At 38.6% G+C, this 15,617-nt stretch overlaps 1 protein-coding gene across 3 annotated transcripts in view; it reads right to left on the bottom strand.

Moving 5' to 3' along the window:
• Positions 1-2,677: 2,677 nt before the first annotated feature.
• The window catches only part of fbxo38 (F-box protein 38), a 62,783-nt gene continuing 49,843 nt past the window's right edge, over positions 2,678-15,617 (bottom strand). For all 3 annotated transcript variants that reach the window (XM_017713402.2, XM_017713403.2, XM_017713405.2), the window contains 3 exons: positions 12,419-12,522; positions 12,087-12,200; positions 2,678-3,132 (listed from right to left, as the gene is read on the bottom strand). In XM_017713402.2, coding sequence (XP_017568891.1) covers positions 2,954-3,132; positions 12,087-12,200; positions 12,419-12,522 — 397 coding nt within the window. In that variant the 3' untranslated portion in view covers positions 2,678-2,953. The remainder of the gene's footprint in view (positions 3,133-12,086; positions 12,201-12,418; positions 12,523-15,617) is intronic.

Genomic DNA, 15,617 nt, shown 5'->3' with positions numbered 1-15,617 from the left:
GTGACCAGTGGCTGATTGTAAATGCATTTGAGTTTCCTAATGGGATCTAAAAGTGTCCTACAGGAAACTAGTGGTCTCTATTGGAAACCATTAAGCCAATTCCCATTAGAAAGCAAAACCATTGGGTGTTAATCCTATTAGTTTCTAATGGTCCTCTTTCAGCAGTGGACAGGCTTTCATTTGATCTTTTCTCTATATTCAATGTTTTAATTAATAAAATCAATATAATAGCTGTTAATTTTGGTTTTGTGTTTGATTTGCTATCCAGTATCATTTGGGTCCCTTCTGAGTTTTGATTCTTCTCAAGGTTTCTTCCTGTTACTCTTAGGGAATTTTTTTTCTTGTGACTGCCAACCTTGGCTTGCTCTTGGGGGGCTTGGACCAGGATTTTCTGTAAAAGTGAATAGGATCTAACACACACAATCACTTTTTTAACAGAGAAAATCTCAGGATAAATATCTCGGTTTAAGTCATAAGTTAGGATAAAACCCACAGTGGTTGCTCTTAAAATGTCTTGTGTTCTTGGTGGTTTCAGTAAATTTTTCATTGATATTTGGTGGGCATTTTCACAAGTCACAAATTAACAGGAGCACACGATACACTGAAAGACAAAAACTTATATTCCTTAAACCATGTGCAATCTCACAAAAACCCTTTGAAAAAGTCTTTCTGAAAATGTTCATTAAACAGAGAAGTAACCATTTTTAATCATCACTTTGTCAGCTCTCGACTTCTGCTTAGTGCATTTATGAAACTGAATAATTAAAGCTGAAAAAGCCGCATCGGCTGCTCATGAGAGAAAAAGCATGTTTCTCAGATCTTCATCAATAACCAATGTCAATCATTCGGTAAATGATATCATCGCTTGTGAGAAAAAACTTTTTTTTAATAACTAGAATTCAAGTTAAACTACTACTAACAATAATTAGAATTAAAAGGGCTCTCTACCAGACTGTAGACTCGAACCATTTCTCTTCGCACTGTACACAAATAGCTGCACCTCTATGGACCCCTCAGTCAAAATTATGCAGATGACACTAGTCATTGGTTTCATCCAAGATGGTGACGAATTTTCTTACATAAGGGTGGTTAATCAGGTGGTCCTTTGGAGCAGCCACAATAACCTGGTGCTGAATACAATGAAAACAGTAGAGATGACAGTGGACTTCAGGAGAAGACCTCCAACCCTGCCAGCACTCACCATCGTAGACAGAACTATGTTGGCAGTGGAATCCTGCAAATTCCTGGGCACAACAATCACCAGGGACCTCAAGTGGGACAGCAATGTCAGCTCCATCATCAAGAGAGCCCAGCAAAGGATGTACTTGGATGCATCAACTTAGGGTATTAAACGTGCCCCAGAAGCTGATGATGCAGTTCGCCACAGCTGTTACAGAGTCTGTCATAACCACATCCATCAGAGTGTGGGGTAGCTCTGCCACAAAGCATGACCTCCACAGACTGCAGCATGAAGCTTCTTCCCACAAGCCATAACTCCCTTGAACAGCTAAAATATTGCACACGCACAAATAGTCCAACTACACTTCTTAAATATATTGGTATATGGTATATAGTATATAGTAACACTAGAGCACCAAACAGGGTTCTTCTACTGTTACAATGTCAAGCTTTTTGGTTATTAAGAACCAAACTTTTTTTTTTGTTGTTATTATTTTGAATATCATTTGAAAACACCAGCTACAACAAAAACATCTTAAAAAAAGGGGGAAAATCTCTTTTCACATTACCGGATTTTTCTCCTGTAAGGCTTTGTTTTGACAGTGACAATATTATAATACATGGATATGTAATCAAATGAGAAAAAGGTATGCATTACCAGATTTGTATTTGTATTACTTAAGCAAATCAATTACAAAAATAACATCTAATCCTAACACTAAATTAAAGATTGTGTAGGTAATGATGAATAGTTTCTCATACACATTCATACACACAAAAGCACAACCATCCAGAAATGATTCTCCCTTTTTATTATGTGAATTTTTATTTTATATAAACATATAAAATAATTTTTAGGAGATAATGTAAAGGTATATCTCTGTATAGGTTTTATACACAGGTTTCTGCAGTGTTTATGGTAGTAGTATTTACACAGCCAGATAGTTTGATATCAAGAGCAGAAAATGTTTTTCTCATGTTTATCTATTTAGTATTACATGGGCTTTGACTCAAAAATACCAACACTGTATTGGTCCATTTGAGACATAAGATACTACATTTTTTAAACAACTAACAATTAACTTTTTTCAAACTTTTGGGGAGAAAATCGTTTTTAAGAAGATTCTTAGAAAACACTAAGAAAAAACGAATGACATTTAATTTATTGTTTAAGTACATACTACGGGAAACCAAAACCTTTTAAATATACACTACTGCTCACAACGCACACAGACCAATCTAATCAAAACTAAACTTGGCGGCTAATGTTGGAAAGATGAATGAATAAAACATGGCTTACTTAAAAGAAGGACACGCGAAAAGAGAAATCTGGGTATTTTTTAAGAATGCACTTTTAGTTTGCTGATGTCTTTGCCCCATCAACAGAGGTAGAAGCTGAAAATTTGGCACTGAAACACTGCTGCTCCACAGTGGGAATACAGTATTCTCAACATACAGGATTGAGCACCCTGTATATAATTAACAAGTGAAGACGCAAAAGAGTTGGGGCAGATTTACTAATATTTGCACAAGTTTTATAAAAAACTAATAACAGTGAAATTTATGCAACTTATCAGACAGGTGTGCAGTAAGAAAGTGACAAATTAACATCCCCTGTGTATGTGGAGCACAAAAGCCAAAAACAACAAACATTTCCCTTTCACCTCTCTTTCCAGAAGGCATAACTGGGCAAAAAGAGGGCAATACAGATGATCCAGCAGGAGTAGGAAACAAGTCATCTGCATTCATGCACATCAGATCCACTAACAATGTTTTAAATGTAGTCATCATCCACAGGTTCCCCATGCATGTCACAGTAGTGAATGAATATGACAACGACGCGCTGGAACACACCTAGCCGCATCTGACGCCGCTCTGAGATCTCCTCACCAATAGTCTCCATGCAGATATCAGCTGAAAGCTGGCCCTTACGTCGTGGGGCATAGATGGTGGCTGGAGAAGAGAACAATAATGGCATAAGAATTTATTTTCGCAATCAAGTCAGGTTTTTTCCATCATTTGATAACAGCATTTAAGGGACTTACCATAGTATCAACATTTCATGATAAATGTTGTAAATGTAAAATGACATTTACATAAAAATAATAAAAAAATAATAAAAAATAAAATCTTAAGTGAATGTACATGAAAATTCAGCACATTTTCCCTTTACCTAACCTTTTTGACCATGATAAGCAGGTGAGATTCCTTTTTTTTTTTGGCTCTTTTTCAGAACCTACAAAATCACTTACAAAAGTCATTAGGCTTAATCTAGTTTAAGAAACAGAATATGTACAACAGTACATATAGTTTTAAATCATAACTTACTGTACAACTGTACATTGGAAATAGGGTGACCACCTCCAGGCAGACAAAATGTGGGACAAGTTTAAGTGGGACAATGTAGGACAGACGTAATAACTTCAAGCTTAAGATATAATGTCTATCTAATTTACCAAGAAACATGCATTCTTGCCTTTCAACCCCACCGACCAAAAGATTAAGACACTACCTGACCCAAAAGATAGCCCAAAGTTGCTATGGTTTAAGGCATAGGCATATACAAGACAAAACACTAATTTTGCAACATCTTGTCTTTATTGGGACTATCAAATTAGTCAACTGTCCAAAGGACCAGGCATTATGCAACTAAAAGTATGGTCTCAGTTTTTTAGCAAATTCAACTTAAAATACAAGGCACAGAAAAAATTACAGGCCTTGCCTATTTAAGTTCAACAAAATATTAGACCTAACCTATACATCATTTTAACAATTTCAGTGCAAAATATTAGGCCTAACCTATACAACGTTTTAACAACTTTAGTGCAAAATATTAGGCCTAGACTATACAAAGTACTATTTCAGTGCAAATAAGGTAAATGCAAATAAGGTAAATAAGGTAAAATAAATGCTTGTCACTTCTGCTGCAGAAATTTTATCAAGCTGGGGGTCATTTGGTTTAATGAAAAACGATTGCATGGATTTGCATGTTTCTTGTTATTGTGCTCTTTTTCTGTGAGACTCATATGCACCGTGTCGCTTCACATCATATTCTCCGCCATGCCTGACAGAAAGACTGGTTATACATAAAATGCAAAAAGCTCTCTCTGATTCTCCATCCACCGGTCATGTTGCTGTCCATCCGCTACTGAAACCGCATCTTCTCTTTTTCGTGGCCAAACTAGCCATGGCTGCCTAGCCTGACCAAACAGCGCGCTCTCAAATTTGAGATTGTTAACAATGTTGAGGAGGCGTTTGTGCGCATGTCAACAGCTTGATTGACATACGACTCAGCCTATCAACTACCGCTTTTATTGCTGTCCTCTGAACTATTGGACAAAAGTCAAACGTAAACCTATCCATGATGTTTTTTAGGTAGGGTGGAATGAAAAAGCGGGACAGAATGCTCAATTTGCGTGACGCGGGACAAAGGGTAAAATTGCTGTAAAGTGCAACGTAAAGCAGGACAGGTGGTCACCCTAATTGGAAATGTATATTTTGCTTCTTACATTTTTTTTGTATTTAAATTCTACAAGGGGGCTACGCACCTTAGACTTTCACTCACCTTACACCTGTGTAAATATATGACAAATTTGATTTCATTTGCTTTGCAACACATGTAAGTGTAGATACTGAGGAGAATGTTTTTATTATTATTATTATTATTATTATTATTATTAAACACAGAGAACTGCAGAGGGCTGAAGAGAAATAACAGTGATTACTGTGAATGAGCGCAATAAAGTATTAACCACAGTACTGCCTTTAGAAATGACTTCTTTTTCTGTAAAGTTGCATTGTGACAATGCCTGCTGTAAAAAGCATGCCATAAATAAACTTTGAATTGACTTTGACACAGGCAGGAAAATTAAATGAACCTTTGAGTAAATAAGCTATGTTGCTATATTGGCTATAAGAGTTACTTGTTTTTGATCTTGACAACAGAAACTAAAGTTGTTAGCTCACTAGCCTCCTATTTGCCATTTTAATTTCCAAATTTTCCATTCCAACTTAATACTGCAGTTACATTCAAGGGACTGCACAAAGATGTTGCATATAAAAGGGGAATGGAAAATTCAATTACAAAGCTGGCAAATATAAACTCAATTTCAACCTTGTTTAAAGATGAGAAGATGGTCGGTGGAAAGAAGTATACCTGGTGATCAAACTTTTGACTCAGAAATACACTGAGGGTGACCCTCATTTGCAATGTAGCCAAGCATGGTAATAGAGATGATATGAACAAGCAAGTAAAATGTAAAAATAAAAGTTTATTCAACAAAGTAAAATGAACTTAAATGGCTAATTAAAATGAAGAAAAAATGAGGGCAAAAGAAAGCTAAAGCAGCCTACTAAAGAAATAATTCTGGAACCAGTTTGTAGTAACATCAAAACTAATGTTTGTAAGGTTATTAAAAGCAGGGGACGATCAACAGAGTCAAAAGCTTTGGACAGATCAATACAAAGTGCAGTATGCTTCTTTCTGTCTATGGTAGTAAACAAAAGAACTTAGAACGAGTGTGGAAGCAGACATAACGCTATGATTTTCTCATAAAGACTGGTAGCAAACAGGACAAAGTTTGCATAAAGAAACCACTTAAGTATGACAATTCAGATATCGATCTATAATTATTAACACCTGACGCCTAACTTCCTTTTTATGATGAAATGATGAGTGATTCCCTAGATAACTAATTCTGCATGACAAAAAAAATAAAAAATTGTAGGTTATATGTTGTAAAATAAAAAGTCTTACTTTAAAAGTATTACTGTTTTTTGAAATAGCTTGGTAGAAATGTTGCTGTTTTTCTCCACTCTAATCTTGCTAGTATGTAGCTGTTACATTTACATTTTTAATTAGCTGCATATTAATCATGATAAATAGACTTAAAGAATGACAGACTTTCTGAGGCTACTTCTATCATTGGATCCTTAAGACACAATTGCAAAAAAACTCAAATTGGCCAATGAAGCAATGCAAGTACCAGTGTGGCAGACCACAAACTGTTGCTTTGCTCTGAGTTTAACGTTCAGCTATACCTCCTTCTCTGTCATTAGTGACTGTAACATTAATAGCTTCATTTGTAATATAATTTGCATCCTGAAATTACAAAAGAGCAGGGTTAATCAGATGAGTTCAAATTTGCTGTTAGGAGCTCCGGGTACCTCAGGAAGAGTTAGCATGGCCACGTGGGGCATATGGGTGGTGTCTCATAAGAATAGTTGCGAAGCTAAAGCTAAAGCTTCCGCATGCGTGCCTCATGTCTCCCATTCACATGTCCAACAGGTTTATCCCGCTCAGTGAGACGTTTAAATGGCCTGTTGAAAGAGCTCTGTTTATTCAATTTTAGGGCACTTGAAAATAGCTTTTAGTTTTTAGGGGCACCAATAGCAGTTAGCTGTGCAACAGGAGCCAGGGTGCTGGACATTCGGGGTAACCTGAAGCTGTTTGTCAACTGTGATTATTTTAGGATGGTCATTTATGTAGGTACTAACAAACCAGCCATTAGAGGTGTACTTTGTGTACTTCTGGTGCCGGTCCCAAGCCCGGATAAATGGTGAGGGTTGCGTCAGGAAGGGCATCCGGTGTAAAACTTGTGCCAAAACTATCATGTGGATCACAAATATGATTGCCATATTGGATCGGTCGAGGCCCGGGTTAACAACGACTGCCTCCGGTGCTGTTGACCAGCAGGGTGCCGGTGGAAATTGGATTACTGTAGGTCGAAGACCATCAAAGAGGAGAGGAGGAAGGCGGGTTAGAAGGCAGCAAGAGAGAAGGGAAAGGCAGTAGTGTGGAGGTTAGAGTAGAGACTCTGAACATAGGGACAATGACTGGTAAAGGCAGAGAGCTTGCAGACATGATGGAGCGAAGGAAGGTAGATATTCTGTGTGCCCAGGAGACCAGATGGAAAGGAAGCAAGGCCAGGAACATTGGAGGTGGATTCAAACTGTTCTATCATGGTGTAGAGAGGAAGAGAAATGGAGTAGGGATAATCCTAATGGAACAGCTTGTGAAAAGTGTTCTGGATGTAAAGGGAGTGTCAGACAGGACCATGAGCCTGAAGTTGGAGGTTGATGGTGTAATTTTGCATGTGGTCAGTTCATATGCACCACAGGTTGGTTGTCAGTTAGAGGAGAAAGAGGAATTTTGGAGGAAGATGGATGAAGTGGTAGATGGTGTGCCTAGAGAGGAGAGATTAGTGATTGGTGCAGACTTCAATGCACATGTTTGTGAAGGGAACAGAGGGGATGAAGAGGTGCTGGGTATGTATGGTGTGAAAGACAAAAATGCGGAAGGTCAGATGGTTGTAGATTTTGCAAAGAGAATGGAAATGGCTGTGTTGAACACATTGTCAGAAGAGGGAAGAACACAGGGTGACATACAAGAGTGGAGGGAGGTGCACACAGGTGGATTATATCCTTAGCAGGAGATGCCACCTAAAGGAGATTGGAGATTGTAAAGTGGTACCAGGGGAAAGTGTAGCAAGGTGGCATAGGGTGGTTGTCTGTAGAATGAGATTAGAAACAAAGAAGAGGAAGAGAGTGAAGACTGAGCCAAAGATTAGATGGTGGAAGCTGAAGGAGGAGGATGGTTGCAGGCAGTTCAGGGAAAAATTGCAACAGGCCCTTGGGGGCAGTGAGGAGCTACATGAGGACTGGGAAACTGCAGCTAAGGTGGTGAGAGAAACTGGCAAAAATGTGTTGGGTGTTTCGTCTGGTCAGAGGAACGAAGACAAGGAAAGTTGGTGGTGGAATGAGGAAGTCCAGGAGAGTATTCAGAAGAAGAAGGCAGCTAAGAAAAAGTGGGATAACCAGAGAGATGAAGGAAGTAGGCAGGAGTACTGTGAGGCTAGTCGCATAGCGAAAAGAATGGTGGCAAAGGCAAAGGCTCATGCCTATGATGAGCTGTATGAGAGGCTGGACAGTAAAGGAGTAAAGGACTTGTATCGTTTGGCTAAAGAGAGAGATAGAGCTGGAAAGGATGTACAGCAGGTTAGGCTGATAAAGGATAGAGGGAAATGTACTAGTGAGTGAACAGAGAGTGTTGAGTAGATGGAAGGAGTACTTTGAAGAACTAATGAATGAGGAAAACGAGAGAGAGAGGAGGACAACGGGGGGAAAGATAGTGGATCAGGAAGTCCAGAGAATTAGTAAGGTGGAAGTGAGGGCAGCTTTAAAAAGGATGAAGAATGGAAAGGCAGTTGGTCCAGATGACATACCTGTGGAGGTATGGAGATATTTAGGAGAGAAGGCAGAGGACTTTTTAACTAGGTTGTTTAACAAAATCCTGGAGAGTGAGAGGATGCCTGATGAGTGGAGAAGCAGTGTACTGGTCCCCAGAACAGGGGTGATGTGCAGAGCTGCAGTAACTACAGAGGTATAAAGATGATGAGCCACACCATGAAGGTATGGGAAAGAGTTGTTGAAGCAAGGCTAAGGCGAGAGGTTCAGATCAGTGAGCAGCAGTTTGGTTTCATGCCCAGAAAGAGTACCACAGATGCAATTTTTTGCGTTGAGTGTTGGTAGAGAAGTACAGAGAAGGTCAGAAGGAGCTATATTTTGTCTTTGTGGGTCTAGAGAAGGCATATGATAGGGTGCCAAGAGAGGAACTGTGGTACTGTATGAGGAAGTCAGGTGTAGCTGAAAAGTATGTTAGGGTGGTGCAGGACATGTATGAGGATAGTGGGACAGTGGTGAGGTGTGCAGTTGGAGTGACAAATGGTTTCAAGGTGAAGGTAGGGTTACATCAGGGATCAGCTTTGAGCCCCTTGTTTGCAATGGTGATGGAAAGCTTGACAGTTGAGGTCAGGCAGGAGGCTCCATGGTGTTTGCAGATGACATTGTAATCTGTGGTGAGAGTAGAGAGCAGGTGGAAGAGAATCTGGAGAGGTGGAGATTTGCACTGAAGAGGACAGGGATGAAGGTCAGTAGAGACAAGACGGAATACATGTGTGTGAATGAGAGGGAGGCAGGTGGAAAGGTGAAGATGCAAGGAGTAGAGGTCGTAAAGGTGGATGACTTCAAATATCTTGGGTCAACCATCCAGAGCAATGGACAGTGTAGAAAAGAGGTGAAGAAGATGGTGCAGGCAGGTTGGAGTGGGTGGAGACGGGTGTCAGGGCTGATGTGTGACAGAAGGAGAGCAGCAAGAGTGAAAGGGAAGGTTTACAAGACAGTAGTGCGTCCTGCTATGATGTATGGTTTGGAGACTGTGGCTCTGTCTAAAAGACAGGAGGCTGAGCTGGAGGTGGCGGAGATGAAGATGCTGAGATTTTCATTGGGAGTGACAAGGATGGACAAGATTAGAAATGAGCAGATCAGAGGGACAGTGAAGGTGGAGCAGTTTGGAGATAAAGCCAGAGAGGCCAGGTTGAGATGGTTTGGACATGTGTTGAGGAGGAATAGTGGACATATTGGTCAAAGAATGTTGGAGATGGAGTTGCCGGGTAGAAGGAGAAGAGGTAGACCTCAGAGAAGGTTTATGGATGTAGTGAAGGTGGACATGGAGATGGTTGGTGTAAAAGTAGAGGAGGCAGTGGATAGGGCAAGATGGAGGCAGATGATCCGCTGTGGCGACCCCTAAAGGGAGCAGCCGAAAGAAGAAGATTTATGTAGGTACTAACAATGTCTGTCTGCGGCAGCCAGAAATAACTAAAGATAACATTAAAAAGTAAGATAGCCCAGATGATGTCCAATGCTGTAATGTGGATTGGGCCCAGCCCAGTTTGATGTGGCACAGAAGTTTACCACAGTTTATGGTCACTAAACCGCTGGTTTTGATCATCTCTTATTATCTGTTTCAGGCCTTATACACTTTTAGGCATTAATCAGAAAGCAGGCTACAAATTCCCTTTTCTTAATATAAGTAATCAACAAATAAAAATTAATCTTCACTAATTACAATCTACAGGCCACATGGCTATATTCTGAGTTCTTACAGGAATTTTCTCTCAAATAAGGTAACAACTGTCACAGATTTTATTATCCACATTGACAAACCATAGAATCCACAACTAAGTCATTTTTATCCATCTTAGGTTGGTTTCACTTAAAGTATAATGGGGCCCATTATTGCAACCACACTCAATTTTGACTTTTGGTGTAAATATGGATCATTCAGCCATTCTCCCCAGAGCAGCACAGCAGTCTCAGATCACTACCTAACCTCAGGTGAGATCAACTGAGATGCGGATACCAAGGCACTTGAAGCCAGACAGCTCCATTGATGTAGATGGGGGAGTGTGCCTGACTCCTGCCCCTTTAAGAGTCCACTAAGATCTACTTGGTTTTCTGGGTGTTGAAGGGCAGGCTGTTGTCATCACACCATGCCACCAGGTGCCACACCTTATCCCTGTAGGCTCTCATATCATCACTTCTGATCAGACCTAGCACCATGGTGTCATCTGCGAACTTGATTACAGAGTCTGTCTAACTTAACAGTCTGTCAGTCATGAAGTCCAGAATGCAATTGTACAGAGCTTTAAGATCACCTTGGAGAGGATCACTGTGACACATTCTGACATATGAATTATGATAGTCCAAATGGATCAGTACAGTGTGGAGCGCCGTAGAAACGGCGTCCTCCAGTGATCTCTTGTGCAGGTAGGCAAACTGATGTGGGTCCAATGTAGCATGCAGACAGGAGTTCAAATAAGAAAGAACTAGTCTTTCAAAGCACTTGATGGAGGGGAGATGATGGCGGTGAAATGAGGGATAAGACAGTTGAATGCTTTGGCACTGGCATAATGGTGGCATGGTCTTAAAGCTGGTTGAGACAATTGCCTGGGTCAGCGATAGATTGAAAATGTCTGAAGACCCCGGCTAGCTGCTTAGCATATGCTTTAACATATGCTTCACAGCCAGGTACTCCATAAGGGCCAGCTGCCTTTTGTGCATTCACCTTGCTCGGAGTGTGACAGGCATTCGTGGTGGAGAGCGTGAGTGGTAGTTTGCAGTTTGCTAATAGCAGCATAAAGATCTTTTTGCCACTCACAGGTGTGTCATATTGGATAATGTTCCTCAATAAATAAAATGACCAAGTCTAAAATTTTTTCTCATTTGTTTAATGTTGTTCTCTTTATGTATGAGGACTTGTGTGAAGACCTGATTAAGTTTTAGGTCAAATCTATGCAGAGATATAGAAGATTGTAAAGGGTTTTCAAGTACCACTTTAGGGCCTATGCACAGGTTAAATCTTCCAAAATATATGCTCAGTTTTCTGTCATGTATTTCTAAGTCGTAAATTTTGCATGGGAGAGTTGCACACAGACATTCCAGACTCCTTTTTGTATGCAACATTTATATAATTTATATAAATATTAATTATGCCTCTGATCTGACTCTTAAAAGACCTGACAATCAGAAAGGGATAACATGCAAGACCAGCAAAATGTGGCAAAACAAAATGAGACAAAAAATACAACTTTGTGGTTAAATACTGAGGAAAGTCTTTAGGGTGATATATGGTTGCTTCTGAGCTCCAGGTTGTTTTAACTTGTTTACTTTAGCTTGTTAAGGCTAAAGCAATAAGGAATGGAGCAAATTCAGAGTCTGCTAAACACTTGAGGAAAATTTTTATATTTGTTCATCAGGACAAATGATTTGAAGCATCCTGGAATGGCTTCAAAAATATTGTTCTTGATTTGTATAAATAAAAAATATTACTGAATGTCATTGAATGTTTGCTTTTTATAACCGTTTTGATGTAAAGGGGAGTGCAGAGTTAAAGGATAAAATGATGATGCCTATATGTTAATTTATTTCCAAAAAGTAAAAAAAAAGAGATATTAAATAAGAGTGTCAACATTGTGCATTCAAAAAACAACCTACTTACTTTTTTCCAAAAATATTTACCAATTAATAAAATTAGATTTTCTATTAGACCACAGTGCTCAGAAACTTACAACTTTCATCATCCTCAAAGTCGTAACGAGCATAACTGTTGGGCACTGCTGCACGCAGAGAGCGAAGCCATGGAAAATCCGTCACCATTGAGTAGGGAGCGCCATCTACTACTCCTAATATACAGAAGAGTGGGTAGTGAACAGAAGAGAGAGTAAAACATGGGGAAAGACCACCAAGTTTAGTAATAGTTTATGGAGAAAAACATGGATATTTTAATTAATTTTATAAATGTTTACTCCAAAGAAACAGCATAATTTCCATTCACACACAGCCTTTCTTCAGAACAGACAAAATTTCTTGTCCCACAGGACACCGGACCACTTCCTCTCACCCTCTACAGTATAGATGTCTCTGCCCCAAGGGTAGTTGGGATATTTTTTTACATCCTCTTCTGTTCTTGTAGCCTCCGGGAAGAATTCATACTTTATTAGTTCTCTGTTGAACAGATAAAATAACCCTAATTAAGATCTCAGACAGAAAAAGGTTAGTCATCATGGGCTTATAGTCATTACAACACCAAAATTAGTGTATACAGATCATTTTCAGATCAAATTAAAGATCAAATAATTATATTTTGATCAGACCAATTACATTATCAAACAGTCTTGATCCATTTTCCAGCCCAATAAATTCACAAAGTTCAGAACAAAAATCATTCAAATTTGCATTATAGTTCTAAATCTATAGAACTGTTTTATTTCTTGTATTATATCTACATCTACCAGTGGTTCTTTGCACTGTTTCTGGTTAGCTGGGGTTTGGCTATGCTTGCAAAGCCCTGCAATGCATCTGCCAAAAGTTTGTCAATATGCAGACCTGCTCTGTTGCAGGGTGTGCAGGAAGCAAAAACCAGCCAGAAAGGCTAAAAATAGATAACACAAACTCACAAACACCATTATTTGTACTAAAGTACAAGTGTGTTTAAAACATTTCAAGGTAGATTTCAAGAAGGATTTAAAGTTTGGAGTTTAAGAACTCCAGGATCCAGATCAAAGCTCATTTTGTGAACACTTTTGTAAACACTATAGACAGAAATTTCATTAAAAGGGGATTTATCACCCCATTACAGACGGTTTCCACTGAGTTTAAGTCTGAAGGGCTACTGAATGGGAGTTTAAACTAATATGGTGACAGATGCTATTAATACAAGAGCTCTCAATAGCACGGCACTGAAAATAAAAATCCTGTCCTAAACCAGAATTCAAGACAGACCTGGTTGGAAAAAATGAAAGCACAAAACCAAAAGAAGGATTTTTTCACTTTTTGCTTGTAAATTAATGCACAAAATATGAAAACTATAAAGAAAACACACTGTTTATAAAAATCTGACAATAAATAAAACTTTACATAAAATAACTAGTTATACTTTGCATTTGGTCTTTTCCACTTCTTTGGTTTTACTATATTCTGCATATAACACACAAAGCTGTGTTTTCAACTGGAAACTGTAATATACAAGTTCATGAGCATCATACCCTCTCTTGATACTTGGGATGAACAGTGATTATAAATCTCATGTCTAGCTGTTTACCGATTTTATAGCCAAAGTAATTAATGCTTAACATTTCAAAAACACAACATTTAACTTGCTGGGCATTTAGTTAGAATCTACTCAATACATAAATGTGGATATAACTGAATTTTTGCTCTGGTAACAAGCACGCTAGAAGCTAAATGGCTAGCAACAACAAAAAAGAAAAGGCACTGCACAGCTGTTTACCAATTTTATAGCCAGACAAAGTAACTACTCACATTTTAGGTATATAAAAAAAATAAATAAATAAAAAAGTATCACTTATATTCTCACATCTCAAAAGTTTGCATGGCTAGCTGAACAGCTCACTGAAGCTACCCTGCCCAGGGTGAGTGTGTTCTCACTGTGCCCTCCTTTATTTCTCCCAGAAGTGACCACTTGTGTAACATGGGTATATCTATATGCCAAGTCAAAACGGGCAAGTTCAAATTTAAAATATTACAGCAAGCGGCAATGAGCGGGTCCATTAGCCCAATTAGGCCTAATAGGCAACCATGTACAGTGTACCAAACAAATTTAAGCCAAAACACTATACAAGGAGTGAAATATCTGAAATATCTAATTACAAAGTAATTAAAATCAGCAAACTGAATCAAATGGCAACACTTGTTTATCTGTAGACCTCTTAACACTGTAATAGCATTTATAAAGTTTTTAAGTGTTTTGGAGGGTTAAAGCACCCAATAAAAGCCAATCTGTACCAAATTTTGCAGACCCCATCAGAGTTTCAATATATACAATTGCTAGCAGGTTTTGATCAGACCAAAGGATTTATATCAATTTCAGCAAGCAACGCCATGGCCACAGTGACAAAGAGCGACACAATGCTGAGAAAGAAAGTCAACATTATTTTGATCATTATTTATCTAGAGGGGTCACAGAGTACTTCTTGCCCAATTTTGAAAAAATTCAGAGACTAGTTCGAAAAGCATGGTTTTCAAACAGTTAACGATTATAAAATATGCATTTTTTAACATTTGTAATCGCAATTTTTTATCAACTTGTAATTGCAATTGTTTGGCTCACTGTAGCACATTAGATTATCATAGTTATTTGACCAAAAAAAAAAACATGTAATATGTAATAATTAATTTTCATGAATAGCACTCTAGCAGCCAAATCTTTTGAAACTTCACTAATTGTTAGAAAGTGGCTAAACTGAGACATAATTCAAGTTTCATGATGATTGGTCAATGTTAAGCCTATGAAAAGCCAGCTGAATTCTGTTTGGCAAAATGTCCCTACAGATTCACTTATAGTCTATCTAATAGATGCTGCATTCATCTTAATTGGATGTACAGATGCTGAGTAACAGTTATTTAGCATTTACAATGCCCCTTAATGACCTATGGGCTACAGAAGCTTGTCTCTAGGACTTATGGTCTCACCTCCACAACACGTTTTAAGGAGAAAACGAATAATAAAGAGCATTTAAAAAAGGCCACTGACTTTTTTCGCAATAATGTCCCTCAGGATCAAAGTAAGGAAAAAGACACCAAGCGCTAATACGCAAGCACTAAATTTAACTGAAAAAAATGTTGATGCATCAATCGGTATTTTCAGAATAAAGTCACTTTGCAAAGAGTCAAGGGAACGTCATCTATGTTGGTGACCATAACACTATTTAGTGAAAGTACAGTGCATGCATTTAGCGAAAGGATAGAGAAGAATAACCCTGAATATGGAGACATCAGAATGGCAAATCCAATCGTCCTCTGCAGTGTCACCCATGGCCAAAGCAAAGCAAGTTAAAAGAGAAAGTGGCGGAGCTCAATCTAAGAGCAGAATCAACACTGGCTTCACTTTTGTAGAGGCGGCAACAAATTGCATGACCTGAAGGGACTCCGGTGTAATGCTGCATTGGCTTTTTTTTTTTTAAATGCTAAAAACAGTTATGTCGGGTGTTTGCTAGCTAATTTCCAGGACTGCCATCTGTATCCTTTTGTAAACCAATATAAAATATACTTGGCTAACACTGCCTAAATAGATATTGTAC

The sequence above is a fragment of the Pygocentrus nattereri genome, chromosome 8, assembly GCF_015220715.1.
Source record: "Pygocentrus nattereri isolate fPygNat1 chromosome 8, fPygNat1.pri, whole genome shotgun sequence".
NCBI classification, from domain to species: Eukaryota; Metazoa; Chordata; class Actinopteri; order Characiformes; family Serrasalmidae; genus Pygocentrus; species Pygocentrus nattereri.
This window is presented reverse-complemented; position numbering and strand designations above follow the sequence as displayed.